This window comes from Centrocercus urophasianus, unplaced genomic scaffold (genome assembly GCF_019232065.1).
Source record: "Centrocercus urophasianus isolate 14NV4802_14NV808 unplaced genomic scaffold, USGS_Curo_1.0 seq_74, whole genome shotgun sequence".
Taxonomy (NCBI): domain Eukaryota; kingdom Metazoa; phylum Chordata; class Aves; order Galliformes; family Phasianidae; genus Centrocercus; species Centrocercus urophasianus.
In genome coordinates this window covers 22,549-43,144 of record NW_024885355.1, presented here as the reverse complement: position 1 = coordinate 43,144, position 20,596 = coordinate 22,549, and the positions used below count along the sequence as shown (strand labels likewise).

General features: G+C 44.4%; 1 protein-coding gene across 1 annotated transcript in view; it reads right to left on the bottom strand.

The window, feature by feature from the left end:
• UVRAG (UV radiation resistance associated) overlaps window positions 1–20,596 on the bottom strand; it is a gene marked incomplete at its 5' end in the record, with an annotated part of 49,827 nt that overhangs the window by 10,381 nt on the left and 18,850 nt on the right. The window contains 2 exons of the mRNA XM_042838232.1: window positions 1,854–1,945; window positions 19,331–19,409. Coding sequence (XP_042694166.1) covers window positions 1,854–1,945; window positions 19,331–19,409 — 171 coding nt within the window. The remainder of the gene's footprint in view (window positions 1–1,853; window positions 1,946–19,330; window positions 19,410–20,596) is intronic.

Below are 20,596 nucleotides of genomic sequence, written 5' to 3'. Positions count from 1 at the left end.
ACAGCTTCCTTTTCTCAGGCTCTGTTTGCTGGCTGAGCTGGATTTCCATCAGGCAACACTTGCACTGCTCTGCTCAAAGATGATCCCTCTCCTCCTCCCGTATTTGCCAAGATTATCCTCCCAACGATTTGCCAAACAGCTTTGCTCACTTTGATCAGCATTTCTATACGCAAGGGCTGAAGGAAAGATAAAAGCAAAGTGCAGCATAGAAATAAGGGCTGGAAAGTGCTCTGGTACAGTGACGTCCCATAGGACTTTAGGGGCTGTTACTAAAAGCAGAACTCTTGTTCCAGGGGTCTGATACTGAGCCACGTTACTCCGAGGCACATAACTCCATCCAAAGCCTGCTCCTATCATTTTCAACTGGAGCAGCAATGAAAAGCTCTTTTTTCTTCCCCCCCCCCTTGCCTTTTAGTACTGTGTGATCACAAGCTGCCTTCATAGCTGTTCTCCTTCCCACGTTCTGCGTATTGGAGGAACAAAGATAGACTCAGTCTACCAGAAGGCAGCAATCATCAGCTCTGAGAAAGCAAAACTCTTCTGAAGTTTCAGTAGTGAGAAGATGGCATACACCAGCAGGGTCTGCTCAGTGCTTCAGGGCATTCAGATACAATACGAACAGCCCTAGAAAGCTTTAACTGCACTGTTAAAGATCAGCCAGTGTCACAGTGGTGCCGTTTCAAATCAGGTTTTTGGGTTTTGAGATTCTCCCAGAAGACACAAACCAGCTCCAAGTTATTAAATGTCAGCCCATTAGTGCTTAATAGTTTATTATCTCAGTAGGAGCAACTCTTCCACCCTAATTTAGCGTTAACTGTGACAAAAGAGATTATTTCTCCAATCAGCTGAAGCAGTGTTGAGTCCATCTCCAGTCACCAGGGCAGCACCAAGTGATCTGGCAGCAAACCCTGGTGGGGTTACCTCACACTGGATGATATTTTCGACACCTTGCAGCACCTGGAATATCTGCAAAGAGCAAGGCAATGACACAAGGGAACATCCACCAACTCCACACCATTGGGGCAGAGGGGAATCATTAACTGAGGGCTCCTGAAACTGCAGTGCTACGTTTAGGTGGGATTCAGGCATTCAAAGAGTGAAGATGGGAAAGCAGGACACAATTGTTTTAAGGTAAGATGCTGCACAAGCATACGTAATTCAAAAGATCACACATAAATGAGCACAAAGCACGTAAAGCCTGCAAGAATGTGCTTGCAAATGGTCTTGTGAAGGATATCTCAGTGGTTTGAAGGAGAGTTGCTCAAGCGTTATGCTGAAACAGCTTCTGCAAGGCATGCCAGCCTTGTAACAGAGCAGACTGGTTTCTGGGACTTTCTGCATAGAGAATGGAGAGGATTCTGGATCCTCCTCAGCAAACCAGAGCAGAAGCAATTAGCATTTCTCTGGAAGGCTGCCCTGCCTTCAGTCACCAAATAACGGAGCTTCCCATTCAGCAACAACGCTCAACACACAGCAGCTATTTCCACAGCAGCGATTGTGCTCATCTTAGTGGTCCAGCCTTAATGATTCTGTGATTATAATTCACAGACTCCCATGCAGCTCACTTGTATTATATTCAAAGCAAACGGGAAAGCAGACGCTGGCCAGGCTTTTAAGACCTGTTCTGCTTAAGGTCTTCCATGCTCCTGGACTGCCACAGTATAGAAGGGCTGGCAGCAGTTGCACCTTACATACAGCCTTAAAAGAATGATTATTTCACGCCCTCTTTGGTCAAAACATCACATTTAAAATAATACTTTCCCTCCCACAATCCTCCAAAAGTTAATTTTCTTTCTTTTTTTTTGTAGCATCCATCTCCTTTGAATCCCTAAAGAAAAAATAAAACGACTTACCATCTGACCATGAGCCCGAGTTCCATGAAATTTTTCAGGTTAGGAAGAGTTTGCCTTAGATCTGGAGTACTCAGCCCATGTTGATATCTAAGCTACAAAAAACAGGCAAAGATAAAATCAGTAAAGCTTTCCAAACCCCACATCCCAATGGATATCATCCCGTGCTCTGTTAATCCAGCCAGTTTCCAAAGAAGCTGTAGGATAATCAAGCACTTCCAGGCCATCTATTACCTTGAAGGAAATATTCCATTTAACGCTCATAACCTCACATTAGCAAAACCCACCCAAGAACAGGGACAAACCCATCAGTCAGTACAACTGTTAAACCTCATTACACCCTTTCCGTTTCCTATCTGAAACAGGAGAGCAGCCTCACAGCTCAGTGCAAAGAGCCATCAGGTGGGCAGCCCAAATTTCAACACAACGTCCCACACATTCACCAGCTCCCAACATTTAATTCTGTGCAAGTGCCATCCATCATCCTGAGCATATCAACGTATGCTGGAACCAGTAGTGGAATTATTACACTAATATCAACTACTACAAACACATGCTGTCCAACAGCTGAACTGACTCTGTGTTCTTTTAATGGTTTATATCAACATTGAAGTGTTTTCATAATTGAAGTCAGCGTTCAGATACAGCACCACGTAGCTCAGAAACAGGTTCTAACATCAGCTTGCTTTAGCCCGAGCATTAATAGGCACAAACAGAAATCACGTTGGCTCCACACAAACTGCAAGTTGTTCTTACCCTCAGATTATCATACGAAGCACATACAGTATGTTCAAGGAACGTATAGACACATGAGGGATGTGATTTTGGGAGAACTATTGGTGACTGGGGGATGGTTGGACTGGATGATCTTGTAGGTCTTCTCCAACCTTGGTGATTCTAAACTTAACAGCCAATGCTGATCATTTCAAACTGCTCGTTTCTATGATATTCTATGATTTAAGAAGGCCCCTGTCCTTGAAACGAGCAAGTGGAAGGGGAAAAGAGTCTTACAGATTCGAATCCCAAAACTTGCTCTGCGCATCCTCCCTGAGCTGGTTCTAATATGTGAAATAGCCCAAAATTCCAGTACCATTGGGAAAGGGTGTCGGGAGGAAGCAGCACCAACGTGACATGGAGCTGTCACAGAATGTCTTGGATTGGAAGGGATCTCAAGGATCATGAAGCTTCAGCCCCCCTACTGCCAATGCAGGGCCCAGGGCCACCAACCTCCCCATTTCAGAGCAGCCCAGGCTGCCCAGGGCCCCATCCGACCTGGCCTTGAACACCTCCAGGGATGGACGGGGCATCACAGCCTCTCTGGGCAGCTGTTCCAGCACCTCACCACTCTCATAGCGCAGAACTTCCCCCTGACATCCAACCTCAATCTTCCCTCCTTCAACTTCAAACCATTTCCCTTGTCCTGCTGTTATCTCCCCTTTCCAAGAGTTGACTCCCCTCCAGTTCGCAGGCTCCCTTCAGGTACTCAAAGCTGTCAGTGGGCATTATGTTCAAACCCTCCAGCACTTCCACCTCAGACACTCACAGACAGTGGCTGTCCCAGTTCAATACTCACAAAGCCAAGCGATGAAACACGGAACAATCCTACAAAGTTAATTTCACTGTATTTTTTGAGCTCCACACCTGTTTCTGCAATGCCTGAAAGCAGACCGCAGGAAGGCAACATCCAATGGCAAGGATTTCTGCCCCAAACCAAGAGCTCACGGAATCCTGCTCAAACAAAGCACCAAACAGGTTTTCCACAGGAAAACAAAACTCTCAAAACCAGGAACGATTCCTGTGCTCTTCTGTGTTGTAGAAAGAAAAACTGCTTTGGAAGAAACCCACCCTGAGCTCTGCGCTGTACAACAGGAGAGCATTTATTACGTGGTTTATTATTTCCATATGGACATGGCCGAGTCATATGGTGGGCTTGGGTTCATATTTTTCTGCTACACTGACAGAACCTGGATGAAGACAACCATACAATATAAATTGCTAAATGATCACCGCATTCTCCTGATGGGATTACAGTGGGTTTGGTTAACCGAAGAACCAGCCCGAGGCAAGAGGAAAAAATAAATTAATTAGAAGCATTACATTTGTTGCTCCTACCACAATTGGATTTTAATAGAACACTCGTTTTTACAGTCATCCCTAAATTCTAAGGTTTCATAGCATGAAAAGAACTGGATTAAAGGATCTTTCTAATCCCAGCAGCCAAGATCAGAGGAATGCATTGGAGCTGTGCTTGTTTCAAAGCACGGACAAAAAAAAAATGTTGCTCTGGCTAAAAGCTTTGTGAGACTGCAAACAGGAGAGATGCACAGCAAGGAAAGGCAGGATGCGAGTTCTGGGAAGCCTCTAGAATAAACAGGATGGATTTTACTGTGTAAATTACATTCTGTTTGCAGGCAAACAAGAGCAGAAAAGCTGAACGTGAGCTGCCTCACTCTCCTAAAACAGAGCTCTGTTTTCAGCTGTTGAACGTCACCATCTCCACCCTTGAGATAGCAAGGAACCAAGAGGAGATGGTTCCTTCAGCATGCAACAGACCCAGCCATCCAAAGCTGAACAAGTGCCCACAATTAGCACTCACTTCTTTGAATGACTGCGTAGACCCTGCATATAAATCACTAATGATGCTCTAATTGCCATTTCCTGGCTTATATTTAGCTCCTACACACAGTTTCATGTTCTTCAGTGCTACGTGACTGAGCAAACACACATAGTGGACATGGATTGGGGAAGAAGAACTGCACTTCAGACAGCAGGCACTTCAGAGAGTGGCCTGAAGCCTCCTCTCTGACCAGTTATTATCAACACTTATCCCACAGAAGGAAGAGATGCATCATACTTCACAAGCAGAGAGCTCAAGGAAGGAAATGAGGAAGTGAGACGTCTTAAATTAAACAGAAATAACTTCTACACAACTCAAAATGAGACTTTTTGGAGCTTTCTTCCTTTGGCTTCCGGGATAAATGACATCACTCCAGGTTGGTTACTAGAGATAAAAAGAAAGGAGTAAAACTGGTGAAAATCAGATTGGTTTGGGTTGGAAGGGAGCTTTAAGATAATCTATTTCCAACCCCCTGCTATAGGCAGGAGGCACTTTTCTACAAGATCTTTGGAAACAAACCCAAATTCAACCCGTGGGATCCTTTCATTCAGAAGAGATCCCTACCCTCTAGAAGCTCCATGTGACAAACTGAAGTTCAGCATTGTGAAAAGCTTGAAAACTCAGATGAGGCTGGATTTATAACTGCTTGTCAGTAACTGCCCAGGGGCTGCTCTGTTCAAGACTCTGAGTTTTGGCTTGTCCTAAGATAATCCCAAGGGACACCTGTAAAAAAGAACCTAAAGAAATAAGAGATGAAGTTTAGATTGAGGTCGACTCCACCTCTACAGAAGATCAGCCTGTCATACCAGTGGGTACCTTCTATGCTGCTGTGCTATTTATTCCAGCATTGTGAAGAACCATACATGTTGAAGCCAAGGTTCCCAGAGCAAAAGGTATTTTTGTCTTAAAATGTGTATTAAACTGCATAGATTCAGCTGCTCTCTTATACTCTCCATAACATAAGTGGCACAAGGACTGTTCCACTCCCTCAATTAAACTGGCTTAACAAGGAACCACTTAGCTACCTTTCTATTGCTGTGCAATACCAGGCTGTATACCCAAGACCAAAATTAGGGCTTTTCCCACTAAGCAGCTGCCTCTTATAGAAAACAAGGCTGTTCTGAAGTTACGTGCAAAGAAGAACAGACTGTTTCCTACACTAATTCCTGTTAGAACACTTAATGATTAGCAGTATACAAGCAGATGTATTTACTTCCAACCAGAAACCACGGAGTATCTGCTCTGGAATACTCTTTGTTGGGAGCTCCAAATGACTCCGATTTTGAGCTCATCTGTTCATCATTTAGCATACCGTTTCCCCAGCCATATTTATCTTGTTCTAAGACACGTGGGAGCAGTCTTACAGCTCAGACTATGTTAATAAAGTTCAAAACACCGGTCCCTTCAGTACTTGGTATGCAGAACAGCCAGTCTGCATCGAAACCTCCAGCATTTCTGCACTTCCTTTAGTCTCAGACGGTGAGACAGCAGGTCAGCCCTGGAGTGTGCTCTCCTAGCACCATCTGCATCCATGCAACAGGGAGGAACCCAAGGCTCTCCTACACTGTGCACGTGCTATTTTCAATGACTCTCAGTTAAGTGAGGAAGGGCTTCCTCTTTTGATAGCATCGAGGAGTTTAAAAGGACATCTGCTCCGCAAATGTGAAGGCACACAAGCGAAAATAGAAGCAAGACTGTTCTCTCTCAATCAAGTTCACGGCGTTGGGAGGAAGCCAAGCATCTACAGAAGGTTTTCAGAGGTTGTCAAACGCTGGGACACGAATATAAAAAGCAAGTTTTAATAAAATGACATAGTTAATTGTTTTACAAGATCCTGGATGACTTTTCAGAGTATGAAAGAGCGCTGGCTGGGATTCAGATGACTAAGCACAGCAGTAATGAAAACAGAAAGTGTTGTTATAATGCCTGTTGCTATATAAACAACCTTGGGGGATCAGTGAAATAATGCCTGCTGCTATATAAACAGGTGTGTGTGTTTGTACCTTTTGGGGGAAATCATAAAATTGCAGATTATTTGCACTCTTAACGTGTCACTTGCCTTTGGTTGATTAAGCCTAGCTGGTTGTTCCATCTCTGAACTGCTATGCATGTTTACTGCAAAGCTAGTCTAGAGCTGCAATATTAGCGAAACACATCGTGGTGTATCAGTGATACTACAGAAGTAAACACTTAAATGTAAAAAATCCAGATGAGTTTCAAAAGACTGTCAGGCAATATCTATCACAGCTTAGAAGTGAATCCAACCAAGGCTTCCCTGCCACCAAATTTCTTGGGAAGCTCTGTAATGATAGCAAATCTCCAAGAGCTCCTCACCTCTGAATCATAGGATGGCTTGGACTGGAAGGGATCTCAAGGATCACGAAGCTTCAGCACCTACAACAGGCAGGGCCACCAACCTCCCCATTTCAGAGCAGCCCAGGCTGCCCAGGGCCCCATCCAACCTGGCCTTGAACACCTCCAGGGATGGACGGGGCATCACAGCCTCTCTGGGCAGCTGTTCCAGCACCTCACCACTCTCATAGCAAAGAACTTCCCCCTGACATCCAACCTCAACCTTCCTTCCTTCAACTTCAAGCCATTTCCCCTTGTCCTGCTGTTATCTCCCCTTTCCAATGGGACTCCCCTCTGCTTTGAGAAGGAAAAAGAAGGTTGTCATTGGAAATGACCCTCCTAGAAGTGCTCAGATACAGACCTATTTTCATGGAAGTGACTTTATATTGATGTGTCAACACCTGCCTTCTCCTCCCAGATGGGTTTCATTCTTCTAAGAATACTGAACTCACGAGAGAAATAAGTTACATCAACAACCTTGAGAATCCATGCACCTTCATCAACCCACAGAGCACAAGCTTTTAAATTCAAACTGTCCTTAAGAAAGAAGAGAAAAAAAAAAGAGCCTCCAGGAATATCACCTTGAACTCCCACAGTTGCTGATGTAGCACTAACAAACAAGGCATACAAACAGCAATCAAAGCAGTAAGAGGACAACAGCTGTGCTTTATGCTGGCCCTTCAAAGGCTGCTTACAATCACACTTGGTTTTATAGCATGCTTAGTCTGAAACAGGCTGATCTCATGCCAGCCACGAGGCAGAGGCTGCTGTCAAGATACTCACTTCTTCTCTTACTTTTATCTGTAACAGTGGCATGTAATCATCAAGATCACAGTATCATTAAGGTTGGAAAAGAATCCTAAGATCCCCAAGTCCACCCCCAACCCATCCCACCCTCAGCGCCTCATTCCCTGCTTTCTCTGATTTACCTTAGAATCACATTAACCTGCTGCTTCTTCCCTCCCCATCCACCAAATTCTGACCACTGCCTGAGCGCAGAAGCGAAACACGGATGCAGAGCAAGCTGTTAGGTGGAATTCTTCTAATTTTTAAAGCTGAAGGCTGATAATAGGCAATATTTAACACTGGATTCTGGTTTCACAGCGATAGTGTTTATTGGAGACAGACCACAAGAAAATAAGGAAATAGGAGTACGTGTTCAAGTGCATGCAGAACGCACTGTAGAACTAAAACATCTCGATGAGCCAAAAGCTGTGTTTCCTCCTGCATTCCCTTGCTCATATTAGCAAAGCCCTTCCTGACAGTAAACACAATACCTCTCCAGAGAGGTCTTGAGCATTAAGCCTTCATGGTTCAAGTCTGGTGTCCCAGTAAGGATATGGGAAACCACAGTCAAAGGGGGAAACAGCCACTTACATAAGTGAACCATGCCCATAAAATGTGGTGGCCGTTATAAATTTGGTGGGCTTGTTATAAAAACAACAGACACGGGTCCCCTTGCCCATAAAGGTGCCTCTCATACACCATGACCATTTACAGAAACAACATGAAGGAAAAAAAAAAAGGCAATTTAGAAGACAGAGCACTTACTGGCCTCAGAAAAGCTTCCCCCCTTCACCAGTGAAGCACTCCAATAACTAAAACCACCTTTGCTGTTCAGCTGTAGTCTCGCTGCATTACGGCCTGAAGAAATGAAACTATGCAGCATAACCTCTCCAGGTTCAGGTCAGAACTTCTTAAAACACCCCGGTATCACAAAGTGATGTTGATTGGATTAGGAGATGTGGGCACGGATTTCCTATGACTTCATGCAGGCTGAACGCCTGCATAAAAATCATTACGTCAAGGGCAGAACGAAAGGTCAGACATGAAAAGCCAAGAGAAAGGTAAATAATGCTCTGCACCTACAACTGAAACACACTGTTTGCTTTACACCTTCAGCTCCCCAGGTGTGATACTGCACTGCATGAGAATGTCTTAAGTTTGCTTTTTAACCTACAGGCACCAAAAGGGCAATAGCTCTGGGACTGCATGGATATGCCAGAGAAATCACCTACCTTATTCAGGCTGGAAAACAGAGTGACCACAAGCTGAAAGGCTGTATGGGCTCAACCAGGGTGACTGCAGCAGTGCAGAGGATGGCTGAGCATCTGCACAAGCCTGTGAACAGCTCAGACAATAACGACGTTTGCCCTTGTTTGGAGCCAAACAACTTGTTGAAGAAATCACAGAATGGCCTGGGTTGCAAAGGAGCACAGTGCTCATCCTGCTCCAACCTGTTCCTGCTGTGTGCAGGTCGCCAACCAGCAGCCCAGGCTGCCCAGAGCCACATCCAGCCTGGCCTTGAATGCCTGCAGGGATGGGGCATCCACAGCCTCCTTGGGCAACCTGTGCCAGTGCCTCACCACCCTCTGGCTGAAAAAAGGAATAGGACATAAATGAGCACGTGGTATTAGCTTTATGCTGTAATAAATCCATTCCACAAGCATTAACAGGCAGTTTTCTCATTTGGCGTTGGGTCATTTTACTCTGTACCTTAAGATGCTGCAGGAAAGGAACCTGGAGAATTAGTTGTATGTGTATGAACAACAGGCTCCATGAAGCAGCATGCGTGCAGTGACAGAAGAGTAGATCTCTAGCACAAACTCTTACCTCTCCTGTGCTGTTTTAGAAAAGCCTTTTGTAAAAGAAAAGCAAAACAGAGTTTTCAACAGTTTATCTAAAGCATTGATTCAAACCTGTGGGATCTGTTCCTTGAAGTGAAAGCATTCTTGTTTCCAGAAGGCATTACTCAAAGAGCAACAGACTCCATAGAAAAGCAAGTGAACCCATCCCAGAGATCCAACACATCACCTTTGGGGATTCTCAGCTTCCTGTCCCACATTTCACCAAAGCTGAACTGCTTCCCAGAGGACCATTCCACCATTTTCAGGTGTAACATCAGTAGGTAAACCTGTGCAGGACTTGTTTCCTTTCAGAACAACGCATCCTTCCACAAAGGATGAGGACAAATGGCTTTAAGTCACACCAACGCTGAAAATCAATTCTTATAGGATGTGGTATATTTTAAATGTAAAAGCTGAGGTCGAGGTCATTAAATCAGCATCTATTGAGCAACAACCTTCCAAAGAAAAACTAGGAGCTTATATTTACTAGATTGAAACAGGGTTTGCTTTGTTGGAGCATATAAACAGGAGGGGGAATGGCTGTTTGTGAGGGTGGATGGTGACAGCACAAGGAGGAATGGTTTTTAAACTGAGATGGGGGGGTTTAGGTTGGATATGAGGAGGAAGTTTTTGAGCCAGAGGGTGGTGAGGCACTGGCACAGGTTGCCCAAGGAGGCTGTGGATGCCCCATCACTGCAGGCATTCAAGGCCAGGCTGGATGTGGCTCTGGGCAGCCTGGGCTGCTGGTTGGTGACCTGCACACAGCAGGGGGTTGGAGCAGGATGAGCACTGTGCTCCTTTGCAACCCAGGCGGTTCTGTGATTCTGCATTTTGTTTTTCTGTTAACGCAATATTAACTCAAAGGATATTTGCATGAATTATGCACCAGGTCAGCAGAGAAAGGTGCAATATTCCATTTGGTATTTCGTGTCTCTTGAAAAAGAAATCCTCTCAAGGCCTGGATTTCTAAGCATTCTGGACTGATCGAAAATGATACAAGCCAACAGACATCAGACACACTTATTCCTTTTGTCAGAGAACGACTTGCTCTGAACTTCAACTACAGTATACACCAAAGCTGAAAGGCACTTATGGATGATTAAGCAGCTGTCATACCTAAAGCTTTCAAAACAGGATTTGTGCCCTGATGTGCCAAATCCTGTCCAGAAGAGTAAGAGCCTGCCTTACAGAGGACAAAGCATTCATACTGAGCAGCAAGAGAATACAGGGTGTGGGTGGATGAGGAAATGAAAACAGAAAAAAAGAAGGCTCACACTGCTTGTCACTTGCTTGCTAATGATAGGTGACAGCAATTTTTGCCCAGAGAGGCTGTGATGCCCCCTCCATCCCTGGAGGTGTTCAAGGCCAAGCTGGATGGAACCCTGGGCAGCCTGAGCTGCTACTAAATGTGGAGGTTGGTGGCCCTGCCTGCACTGGGGGGTTGGAGCTTCGTGATTCTTCAGGTCTCTTCCAGCCCAAGCCATTCTATGATTCTATGATATATGATATATTCATATGATATAGGACTATGATATATTCATTAAAGATGTTCAAGTGACAGGAATGGATTTAGTGCCTCTGTGCCTTAGCATGAGTTGTTTTTTCTCATTAAGAGATAGATGGCAACAGGGCAGAAAGTGAGAAGGCTCCCAAAGGAAAGGACAGGCTCACAAATGAAGTCCATGAGTTCCACAGGTGCTAATGCTTTGTATCTGAAAGTCAAGCCCTGCCTCCAGAGCACACACCTTACTCATTAGGAAACATTACAGACTCTTTCTTACTCTAACACACTGTGCCATGGCTTGATACTTCCCACTTTCCCATCTCTTCCAATTACAGAAAGCAATCCCTACATAAACTACAAAGCAGTTTAAAGTTGGCAATGGCCTTCATGTGTGTCATCTTAACTGTATCAGGACTCCCTTTTCCTTCTGATTACTGAATCTTGGTTCTACTTTAAACACATACTCACTGTTTTAAAAACTTACTCAGCAGGCTGAAGAGTTAACATGCAGGGACGATGATGACAGCTGTGCAGCACACCAATGATCCAACACACAGAGCACTGCCGGCGATGGGCTGGTCCCCAAAATTCAGTTGGGAAAGTGCCTGTTGGCTCAGCAGGGGGTACCAGCCCCACCATTCCACCCAACCTCATCATCCTGTACAAGCAGAGCAAGAAACAGAGCCTCCAGCACTGCAGGTGATGTGATCAGGGCAAGCTGGTGAGCCGAGGGGCTGCTCATCCTTCACTGATCAATGCAGACTGCCTCCAGGCAAGGACAGGCAGGCTGCCATCTGAATGAAAGGGTGACTGCTGTTACAGCTAAGCCAGGCTCATTTCAACCTATTTTATCTTGGCATGGGCGATAGGAAAGGAAAAAAAAGAAAGCTTTCCAACCAGTTTGCAAAAAAAACACATGTAAATTCCCCAGTTCTAAATGATCTGGCTGGGTATCAGCCCGTTGCTGCCCTAGGAGACTTTCAGGAATGAAACCTCTCCTAAAAGCTTTTGGCTCCGTGCAGCTGGAGAGGGTACTTGTGGTTTTTCAGGTGCAGTCCCTTCCTCCTTAGCATTCAAATGAATGCTTGGCACTTGACAAGATGAGGACTCTGCTCTGGATTCAACCTGTGCTCTTTCAGGAACACTTTTCCCTACGCAGTTAAATTGGCCACAGATTCAGACAGTGGATTCTTTCTGACCCGTAGGTTTTATGATCTGAGGATAGGGGCCTCGTAAAAGATGTAGTATGCAAGTCACAGTATTCTGCACTCTAAGGGTCATAAGCACTGCATCTACACCGATACCCACGCAACTCTTTAAGACACTTCTGCTCGGCAGTGTTTATTGCCAAAACAAATTCCTGCTCCTAACATTTCTGCTGTTCAACTTCCCATGGAAAAGTTTAATAGCTTCTATTATGAAACTGATTTTCTCCCATGTTAGATAGGCTAACAGAGCCAGCAGCTAGGCACCTTGCCTCGTTTAATCTTTAAGGGCTGATTTTCAGTGCAGTTCCTTACACATAGCGCTAGCAGGAAGGCATTCAACTTTTATTTCATGCAGCTATTAGAAAGACAACACTTTGACTGCCACTAAATACATCAAGACAAACTCTGCTTTTCTTCCATGCCTCTGGGAATGTTATTATGTTATTTAGACAAGCTACACAAACAACATTCCCAGGAGAGCAGGAATAGCTGTGCAAACTTCTCTACCAAGTCACACAATACCTGTAAACGTTGCCTGCCACCAAGTGGACGCGGTGGCTCTGGACACACAGAAGGAAGATTGACTCAAGGTTCCTCGCTTGGATCTCCAGTGCTGTGATGTGAAAATAAACAAATTTCCTTGGGAGAACTGACAAAAGATTGGCCCTGCAATTTTTTTTTTTCTTCTCAAATAGAGAAGTTCAGATGTTGTTAATGATTGTCAGATGAAAGCAGAACTATTTGTTGACCAGGGCTCAGCAAATCATGCCAATGTGAATAGACATATCAGACTAACATCACTCAGTTGTCATCAGACAAAAATCAAGACTGGATCAGAAGGGAAGCCTGGCCTCGTGGGGTGGTGCTGACCACATATTCAACACGATCAGAAAAAAAACCCCTTAGCTCATGCAGTGCAATGAATTAAAAAGATTTCACAAAACCTGTGGATGTGATGTCTGGGAAGGGACGTTCTGACTGCAGCAGTGACGAGCCAGGATAAGACAAGACTCATTCACTTCTCTCCTTAGCAAAGAGCTGTAGAACAGCCCAGCTTCATCTGGTTTGTTTTGCAAGTCTGCCTTCAACAGCCAGCAGCTGAGGCAAGGACAGAACACCATCATTTCAAGGGCACGGCCACTGAAGGCAGATAGAGGTAGCAACCAAGATTAAAGCAGCAGCAAGGCTTAAATGGGAGCCTTCAGTTCTATAGGGAAGCTGGACTCAGGAGTTGATTTATCTCTTGATCTTCCAGAGTTCTTACCTGGAGTCTCTCTCCTTTAACAACAGAACGAAATAAGAAATAATTTGATGGAGTTGCAAGAAAATTCACTGACCTGCTGACAATTCATTGAGCTGCTGACAAGAGGATAACTGCAGTAAATCCCCTTCCAACCAGGTCCAGAAGAATCTAGCTTCATCACTCCAAAGTATTCACTTCCTCTCCGAGCAATCTTGCAACTGGATGAGGAATAACATGTCTGGAATGGATCGTGCTAGAGACAAGCTCTTCAATTGGTAGTTTCATGAAGATGGTAACTCGCACTATCTTCAATAATATACGTATGAGTTGGAAGTAACAAACGGGGAAGAAGCCACGTAACATCTTCCACACAATTTAGCATCAGCTTTTCTCCAGCAGTAACATTACGTGTTCTCGATAAGGATTCATCTCCCACCTCGAAAGGTGGGCCTAGGAGAATTGAATGAGGTTCAACACAGCAAAGTGCCAGGTTTGGCACTTGGGCCGAAGGAATCCCATGCATCCATAGAGACTGAAGGAGCAGTGCTTGAGAAGGACCTAGAGAGAAGGACCTGCAGAGAACGACCTGGGGGTCCTGGTAGATGAAAAACGGAACATGAGCCAGCAGCGAGCTCCTGCAGCTCAGAAAGCAAATGGCATCCTGGGCTCCATCAGCAGAGGGGCAACCAGCAGGGATAGGGAGGTGATTGTCCCCCTCTGCTCTGCTCTTGGCTCCATCTGCAGTACTGTGCCCAGGTCTGGAGCCCCCAGTACAAGAAAGACAGGGAGCTGTTGGAGAGGGGCCAGAGGAGCCACAGAGATGAGCAGAGGGCTGCAACACCTCCCTACAAATACAGGCTGAGGGAGCTGGGCTTGTTCAGTATGTAGAAGAGAAGCTGTGGGGTGACAACAGTGCAGCCTGCAGAACCTAAATGGAGCTTACAGACAGGAGAGGAATCAACTCTTTACAAGGATAGATGACAGCAGGACAAGGGAAATGGTTTGAAGTTGAGGGAGGGAAGAATGAGGTTGGATGTCAGGGGGAAGTTCTTTGCTATGAGAGTGGTGAGGTGCTGGAACAGCTGCCCAGAGAGGCTGTGATGCCCCGTCCATCCCTGGAGGTGTTCAAGGCCAGGTTGGATGGGGCCCTGAGCAGCCTGGGCTGCTCTGAAATGGGGAGGTTGGTGGCCCTGCCTGCTTTGGGAGGTTGGAGCTTCACGATCCTTGAGGTTCCTTCCAACCCAAGCCATGATTCTGTGATCTCAAGAGGGATGGGTTGTCACTGAAATCATGGCAGAATCATCTCTTCATACATAACAAAGAGCCTCCAAAGTCAGCCTGAGCAACCAAGGCTGCAGGAATGAAAGGAAACAGAAGGGCTGCCAGCAAGCAGCAAGAAAGCTTCTCTCTTCCTACAGGCCTGAGATTTCCAAGTCAAGCATTACACTCATACCCTACACTCTATGATTAAAAGATAAACATAAAAGATAAAAGAGCAAAACCCTGGAGCACCAAGACCACTGCTGAAGGTCTTACAAGAGCTCAGCTGATCACAGCCCATAGCCAAGCTGACCATGCCCTAAGATAAGAACCCTCTTTGGGAGATGCTACCTTGCCCATGTTGTGTGGCGCTGAGCACACAAAAATCTCAACTCTGAGCTACTACCATTTATCCACTCAACAGAACCATTTTCATGGCACAAAATCCTGTGTGAAAGACAGTGCAAAAGTTGATATCGTTGCCATATTAAAGCTTTACATTCTTCTGGTACTCCACAGGCACTGAAAACACAGCTGGCCCCACAAGCTCTGTTGCTGCTATCTCCTGGTATCTAATGCTTATGAAATTCATTTTATCAACCCATGAAATTCACTGCCATCTTCAGCAACTTTATTCTGTTTCACCTCTGACAGCGCTCAGGAACGGCAGTGATCTCCATTTGTTGACATTAATAGGTATAACTCATTAATTTCCCTTTGAAAAAAAAAAAAATGCTTGGGCATGTTCATTACCAAAGAGCTGAAATCATAACTGGAAATTTATGGGCTTACCTAATATTATCCCACATAAAAAACTACTCTGACCATCGTGAAGGCTTCAGTATTACAAACAGAAAATAGAGGGACTGAATTTGTGCTCGCATACAGATGGAAGTTATTATGAACTCTCAGAATTAACACACATTGTTTTGACTTTGGAATGTAACAGCAAAGCAAGTTTCTCCAAATAAATGCTCTACCGAGCTAATGCTGGGCTGCTTCTAATTCCAGCTGAATTCTCCTGAGTGCAAGATGTGGTTTTCATTGTTATTATCCTGCTGTTTCACAAAACAGTACCACTTTATCTCTAGAAGAGAGTTTGCATTTCAGTAATTTTTGTTAATATCAACCCAGCCTCACTTCTTCCCCACTCACATTTTGCCTTGCCCTGAGAATTCCAGATAATTACGAAAGGAAAGAAGAAAAACACAACAAAACCATACACAAGGAAGCTTCCATGAAACTGCAAGAAGCCATTTGCATCAATGCAGGTTTTTCCGAGCTTTTTGTTTCTCACCTACATGATCAGGATTCACACGAGGCACTCAGTGAGGATGGAGACCTGAGCTCTTCCCTTCACACTCCAGCAGGGTCAGCCACGCTCTGACATCACACAGCAGCCAGGGAGTAAAGCAATGGATGGATCCGCGTTAACTCATGACAGAACACTCACAGGACTTGTTTCCTCAACCCCTTTGGGCCTTCAGAGGATTCTCTCACAGGCTGTGATGGTCTGGAGACCACCTCTCCCTACCCATTCCATCTTTTTGGCGTCAATTCTCTTCAAAGTAAGCCTATCTGGAAGCTGTTCCCAAAGCACCCTTAAGATATTCAAAGAGCAACTTAAACTCCGGTAAGTTACGCTGAGAGCTACCTACGTTCACGTTCTCTTGGAGGCTGATTCCAACAATCTCAGGGTTTAGATCAAGCCAGCCCTGAACACAGAACTCCTGTATTTCCATATATTATCTACCTGCTCTGCTAGATTGTTCACACAGCTTTCAAGGCGGTATTTCCTCTTGGCAGAACCATAGAAAGCTGCAATAGCTGACAAAGAACATCAAAGAAGAGGTGACTGAAACAATTTATATAGACTTCAGTAACACTTTCATGATTAAATTAGTAGTAGAAGCCCCCCCCCCCCAAGATTTCTGATTTGCTTTTATTAAGTTTTTATAGTCAGCAATGTACAACCTCAACCAGGAACGCGTGAACCACTGGTGTAGAACAAAACCACTTCACACAGTTTGGCCAGCGACTACCCTGCTTTGCACCAGTGATCTCATGCAAGTTGGGAAACATTTTTCAACTCAAATACATCCTTCAAGTCTTCATTTACTTTTATGAGTTTAAAAACACGCCTGTGATTTTGGAAGTCGGCTACAAGGAAGGGAATGGGAATGAGTGACCGTGAGTTCAACAGTTCACAGTCCTTTGGAAACAGGACAAGAATAAAAATCAGAATGAGTGATTTCAGCAGGCCCAACTCTGACAAGTCAAATAGAAAAAGAACAGGAAAAGTAGTGAAGTGGTGACAGTTCCTATTAAAATAAGAAAAAAGATACTACAGGCACAAGTGCCAACCAACCCAGACTGCAGGAAATGGAAAGTCTACCAACATGGGCTCAACAAAGAGATCAGAATTTCACCTTCCGAAGCAGCACAGAGTAGCTGTTGCCACACGACCCAATGGCCAACTTCAGAATCATGCAGGAAAACACACGAGGCTGAAAAATGAAAGCAAGCAGCATTGCCACTCGCAAGCTACAGAATGAAGTAATGAAAGTATGAAGAACAGATTAAGGAAAACGTGGATTTGATACTAATGGAGAGAGAAAGCTACCAATCATTTGAAGGAAAAGGAGTATTTAATCCATTTTTTCACTCCTGTCTTCCCTGCGAAAGCGTGAACAGATGGTTGCCATTATTAATGCCAGCAACAAAGAGTCACAGTCTAAGTTATATTAACAGCTTGGTTAAGTGAATTTCCAAGATTAGCAGGATTTGATTAACTTCATCTTAAGCTATTTTAGCCTTTAAGTAATTTCAGAGCCATTGGAGGTTATCTTCCAAAATACACGAAGTATGGGCAAGATACCAGAAGTCTGGAAAATGGTAAATGCAATCCAAGCCTAAAAAACCCTCCAAACAATAGGATCCAGAAGTGTTACTCTAATTCAAAGGTAGGGAGGGTTGGAAGAGAGAGTTGGGAGGAGAAACCCAAACCAAACAAATAGAAATTAAGGATAAAAATGATTTTTCAGGCATAAAGGCGTCAAGTCAGTTCCTATTTGAAGTCCCACAAACATGTTGGAACTGAGCTGTCGTGTTTCTGCTTGAATTTAAATACATTATTTTGTCACTTCGTGGTACACAAGTGACTGGGGAAATGGAACACTGGCAAAGCACCCTACAGAATGAATCCAGAGCAAGAACTCTTTGAGTGTAATTAACAGTTCGCTGCCAAAAGTGGAAGTGGCAATAACGAAGCAGGGCTACATGTGGATCTATGCTTCATCCCAGCTCCACTCAGTATTTCCATCCAGAGACCTAGATGAACAGAGAACAGGCTCACACACAAATAGCACGAAGCTGAGACTGAGTTCTCACCATTTACTTCCCAATCTCCTACGTCATGCCACCATTTCAGAGAATCAAAGAGGTGCAGCCTTAAGGCTACAGCCTGGGGTACCCTAATATGCCATTTAAAGGAGTCATCTGCACACAGAATGGTGTACAGAAGAGACTGAGCCCTGTGCTGAAGGACAAATTTCACTGTTATTCTGATGAGGGTACAAACCTTATAAGGAGCTTAACAAAAACTGCAAAGACTTGCAAAGATTTCTCCCTTACTCAATGCTTTGATGGCAACAGCTCAACACAGCACCCAGCTTTGGGAATGGAGCTTCAAGAAGGATGCAGATCAGATGGAGAACAGCAGGCAACAAGAATGCTCCAACCTTAAGAGCTGCGATCCAAAGAGGACACTCAGACAAGGAGAAGTTGTCTTTCAATGCATAACAGCTTGCATACAAAGCAAATTAATGAACAGATTATGAAAATCAGAGGCTACGTGGAACAAAAGAACCAAGACAGATGAGATGTCAGGGAAGCTTTTAACAGCCAAGACAGAAAAGAACAGGGACAGCCTGATCAATCCCAGGCTATCTTTCAGGATATGGTCTGTAATCAACTAGGCAGAGATGCACAGATCCTGCTTTAGGACCATGCACCAACCCGAATGGCCCCACAGGTCCCTGTGGGATCAGCTTCTGCTTTTTGAACACTGTCTGAATTCCATACCAAGCGTGGGGCAGCAGGTATCAATGCCATCTCAAATAGGAGTTCATCAACTTGTACAAGGCAAAAGCAATTAACCGTGCATTTAGCAACACAGGAGATGATTTAAAAGCAAACAAACCAAAAAACAACATAAGAGCAAGGAAGTAAGGATAGGACTTTAAAAGAAAAAAACACCTCAGGCATTGGCAAGGCTTACGGTTTTCCAGACTGCTGTGTTTTCTTATCAAACAAGTGTTGAGGTAGAATTCCAGTTAAAATAATAATATTAAAGAGCACGGCGATGAGAAAGAAATGAATATGTTGAAAATAACAGAAAACACTTTCTACTTTCAAAACAGCACACATACACACACAGTATTTACCATTTAACAGGAAAAAAAGGCTTACTGGCTGGCAAGCCCTCCTCTAAGGAGCAGAGAAGGTCTTGAACACAAAGCAGTAAGGCAGGTGAGGGCCATCACTTGAAGAGTGCCTCCAGCAGTTCACAGATGTTCTCTATGGAGAAGAGCCTCACAAGACAGTAGTCCTGCCATAGTGACACTAGGAGATGATAGATAATCAGTAAAAAAAATCTCAGTGTACCAACCTGTGCTATGTTTTTGTTGAGAAGATACACTCCATATTCAAACTGAAGCTTCTCTCCTCCTTTTGGGTATAAAGGAAATCTGATGAGGGAGAAAAAAATACAAAAAAGAAAAGCATTTAAGGTGACATTATTCAGATTAAGAAGCCACAGACCCCAAGATTAGAAAGGAAAAGATCACGAGCTTCTCTAGCTCTGGATCCCCTCCATACATCATCAGCAACTCTCTGTACCTGCAGTCCTTTAAAAAAAAAACTAATGTCAAAATTAAGCAAACACAATTCATTAGCTGAAATATGTTCACAGAAGATGCTTTTTGACCCTGCCAGCACTGCAATATCCCTCTCAGTTCCTGAAGCATGCATTGTAATGTCAGATCCCACTTCTGCATTCATACTCAGCCACGGTTAGCTCACTTCCCAATCAAACGAATCTTTTAAGAGCTCTCCTTTGATTACATTTTTATTTGGAGATTGAAAGAGCACAGATCTCTTGACAAACGTTTGCAAGCCCATGTATCAACACAGCAGAAGAACAGTACAAAGGGTTCCTCGTTTGTGGCTGCTCCCCATCCCATCCTCACGCCATACAAAGCCCTATAATGCCCTTGGACAGCTATGCCTGGTGCATCTCTGTACGTTCTGGGAACCCTGGCTTAAGTGAAGTGGTTCACTGTTGCCACTATTTGTAACCTACCTTGCTGAGGATTGCCTTCCGACCCCTCCTGACCACCAGAGGTTGAGGTCACTGTGGTCAAGTTGGTGATTTTAGTACAATCTCCAGCTTACATTGATGGGAACCACACCACGAAACCAACTCTTGCCTTCCTTACAAACCCTACGTTCTGTAGCTCTTAATCAAGTAGCCGAGTGCATTATCTGCACAAAGCCCACATTACATCAGAAAGCAAAGACTCTCCTGAATTTAAGATAACAAACACAGGAGATTGATATCTCCTAGAAACAACACGCACTGCGGAGGGGTGATTACACAAAGTGTATTTTATCATCAATCAGAGAGAAAATCTTGACTGCAGCCCCGCAGTAGAGTACATTTGCAACATCTAAGGAGAACTATATAGCACCATTAAAGCTAAAGGTTAACGGGTCACGATCACAGCAAATCAAATATTAAGATGTCAGTTTCAAGTTTTATGCAGCTTTCAAGCTCAGCAGGTCACCTCAAGTTGAGGAATACAAAAAGCACCACCAACAGCACGCATCCAGCTCACCTTGTTTAACACAGCCAAAAATCCACCGCGTTCCCCAC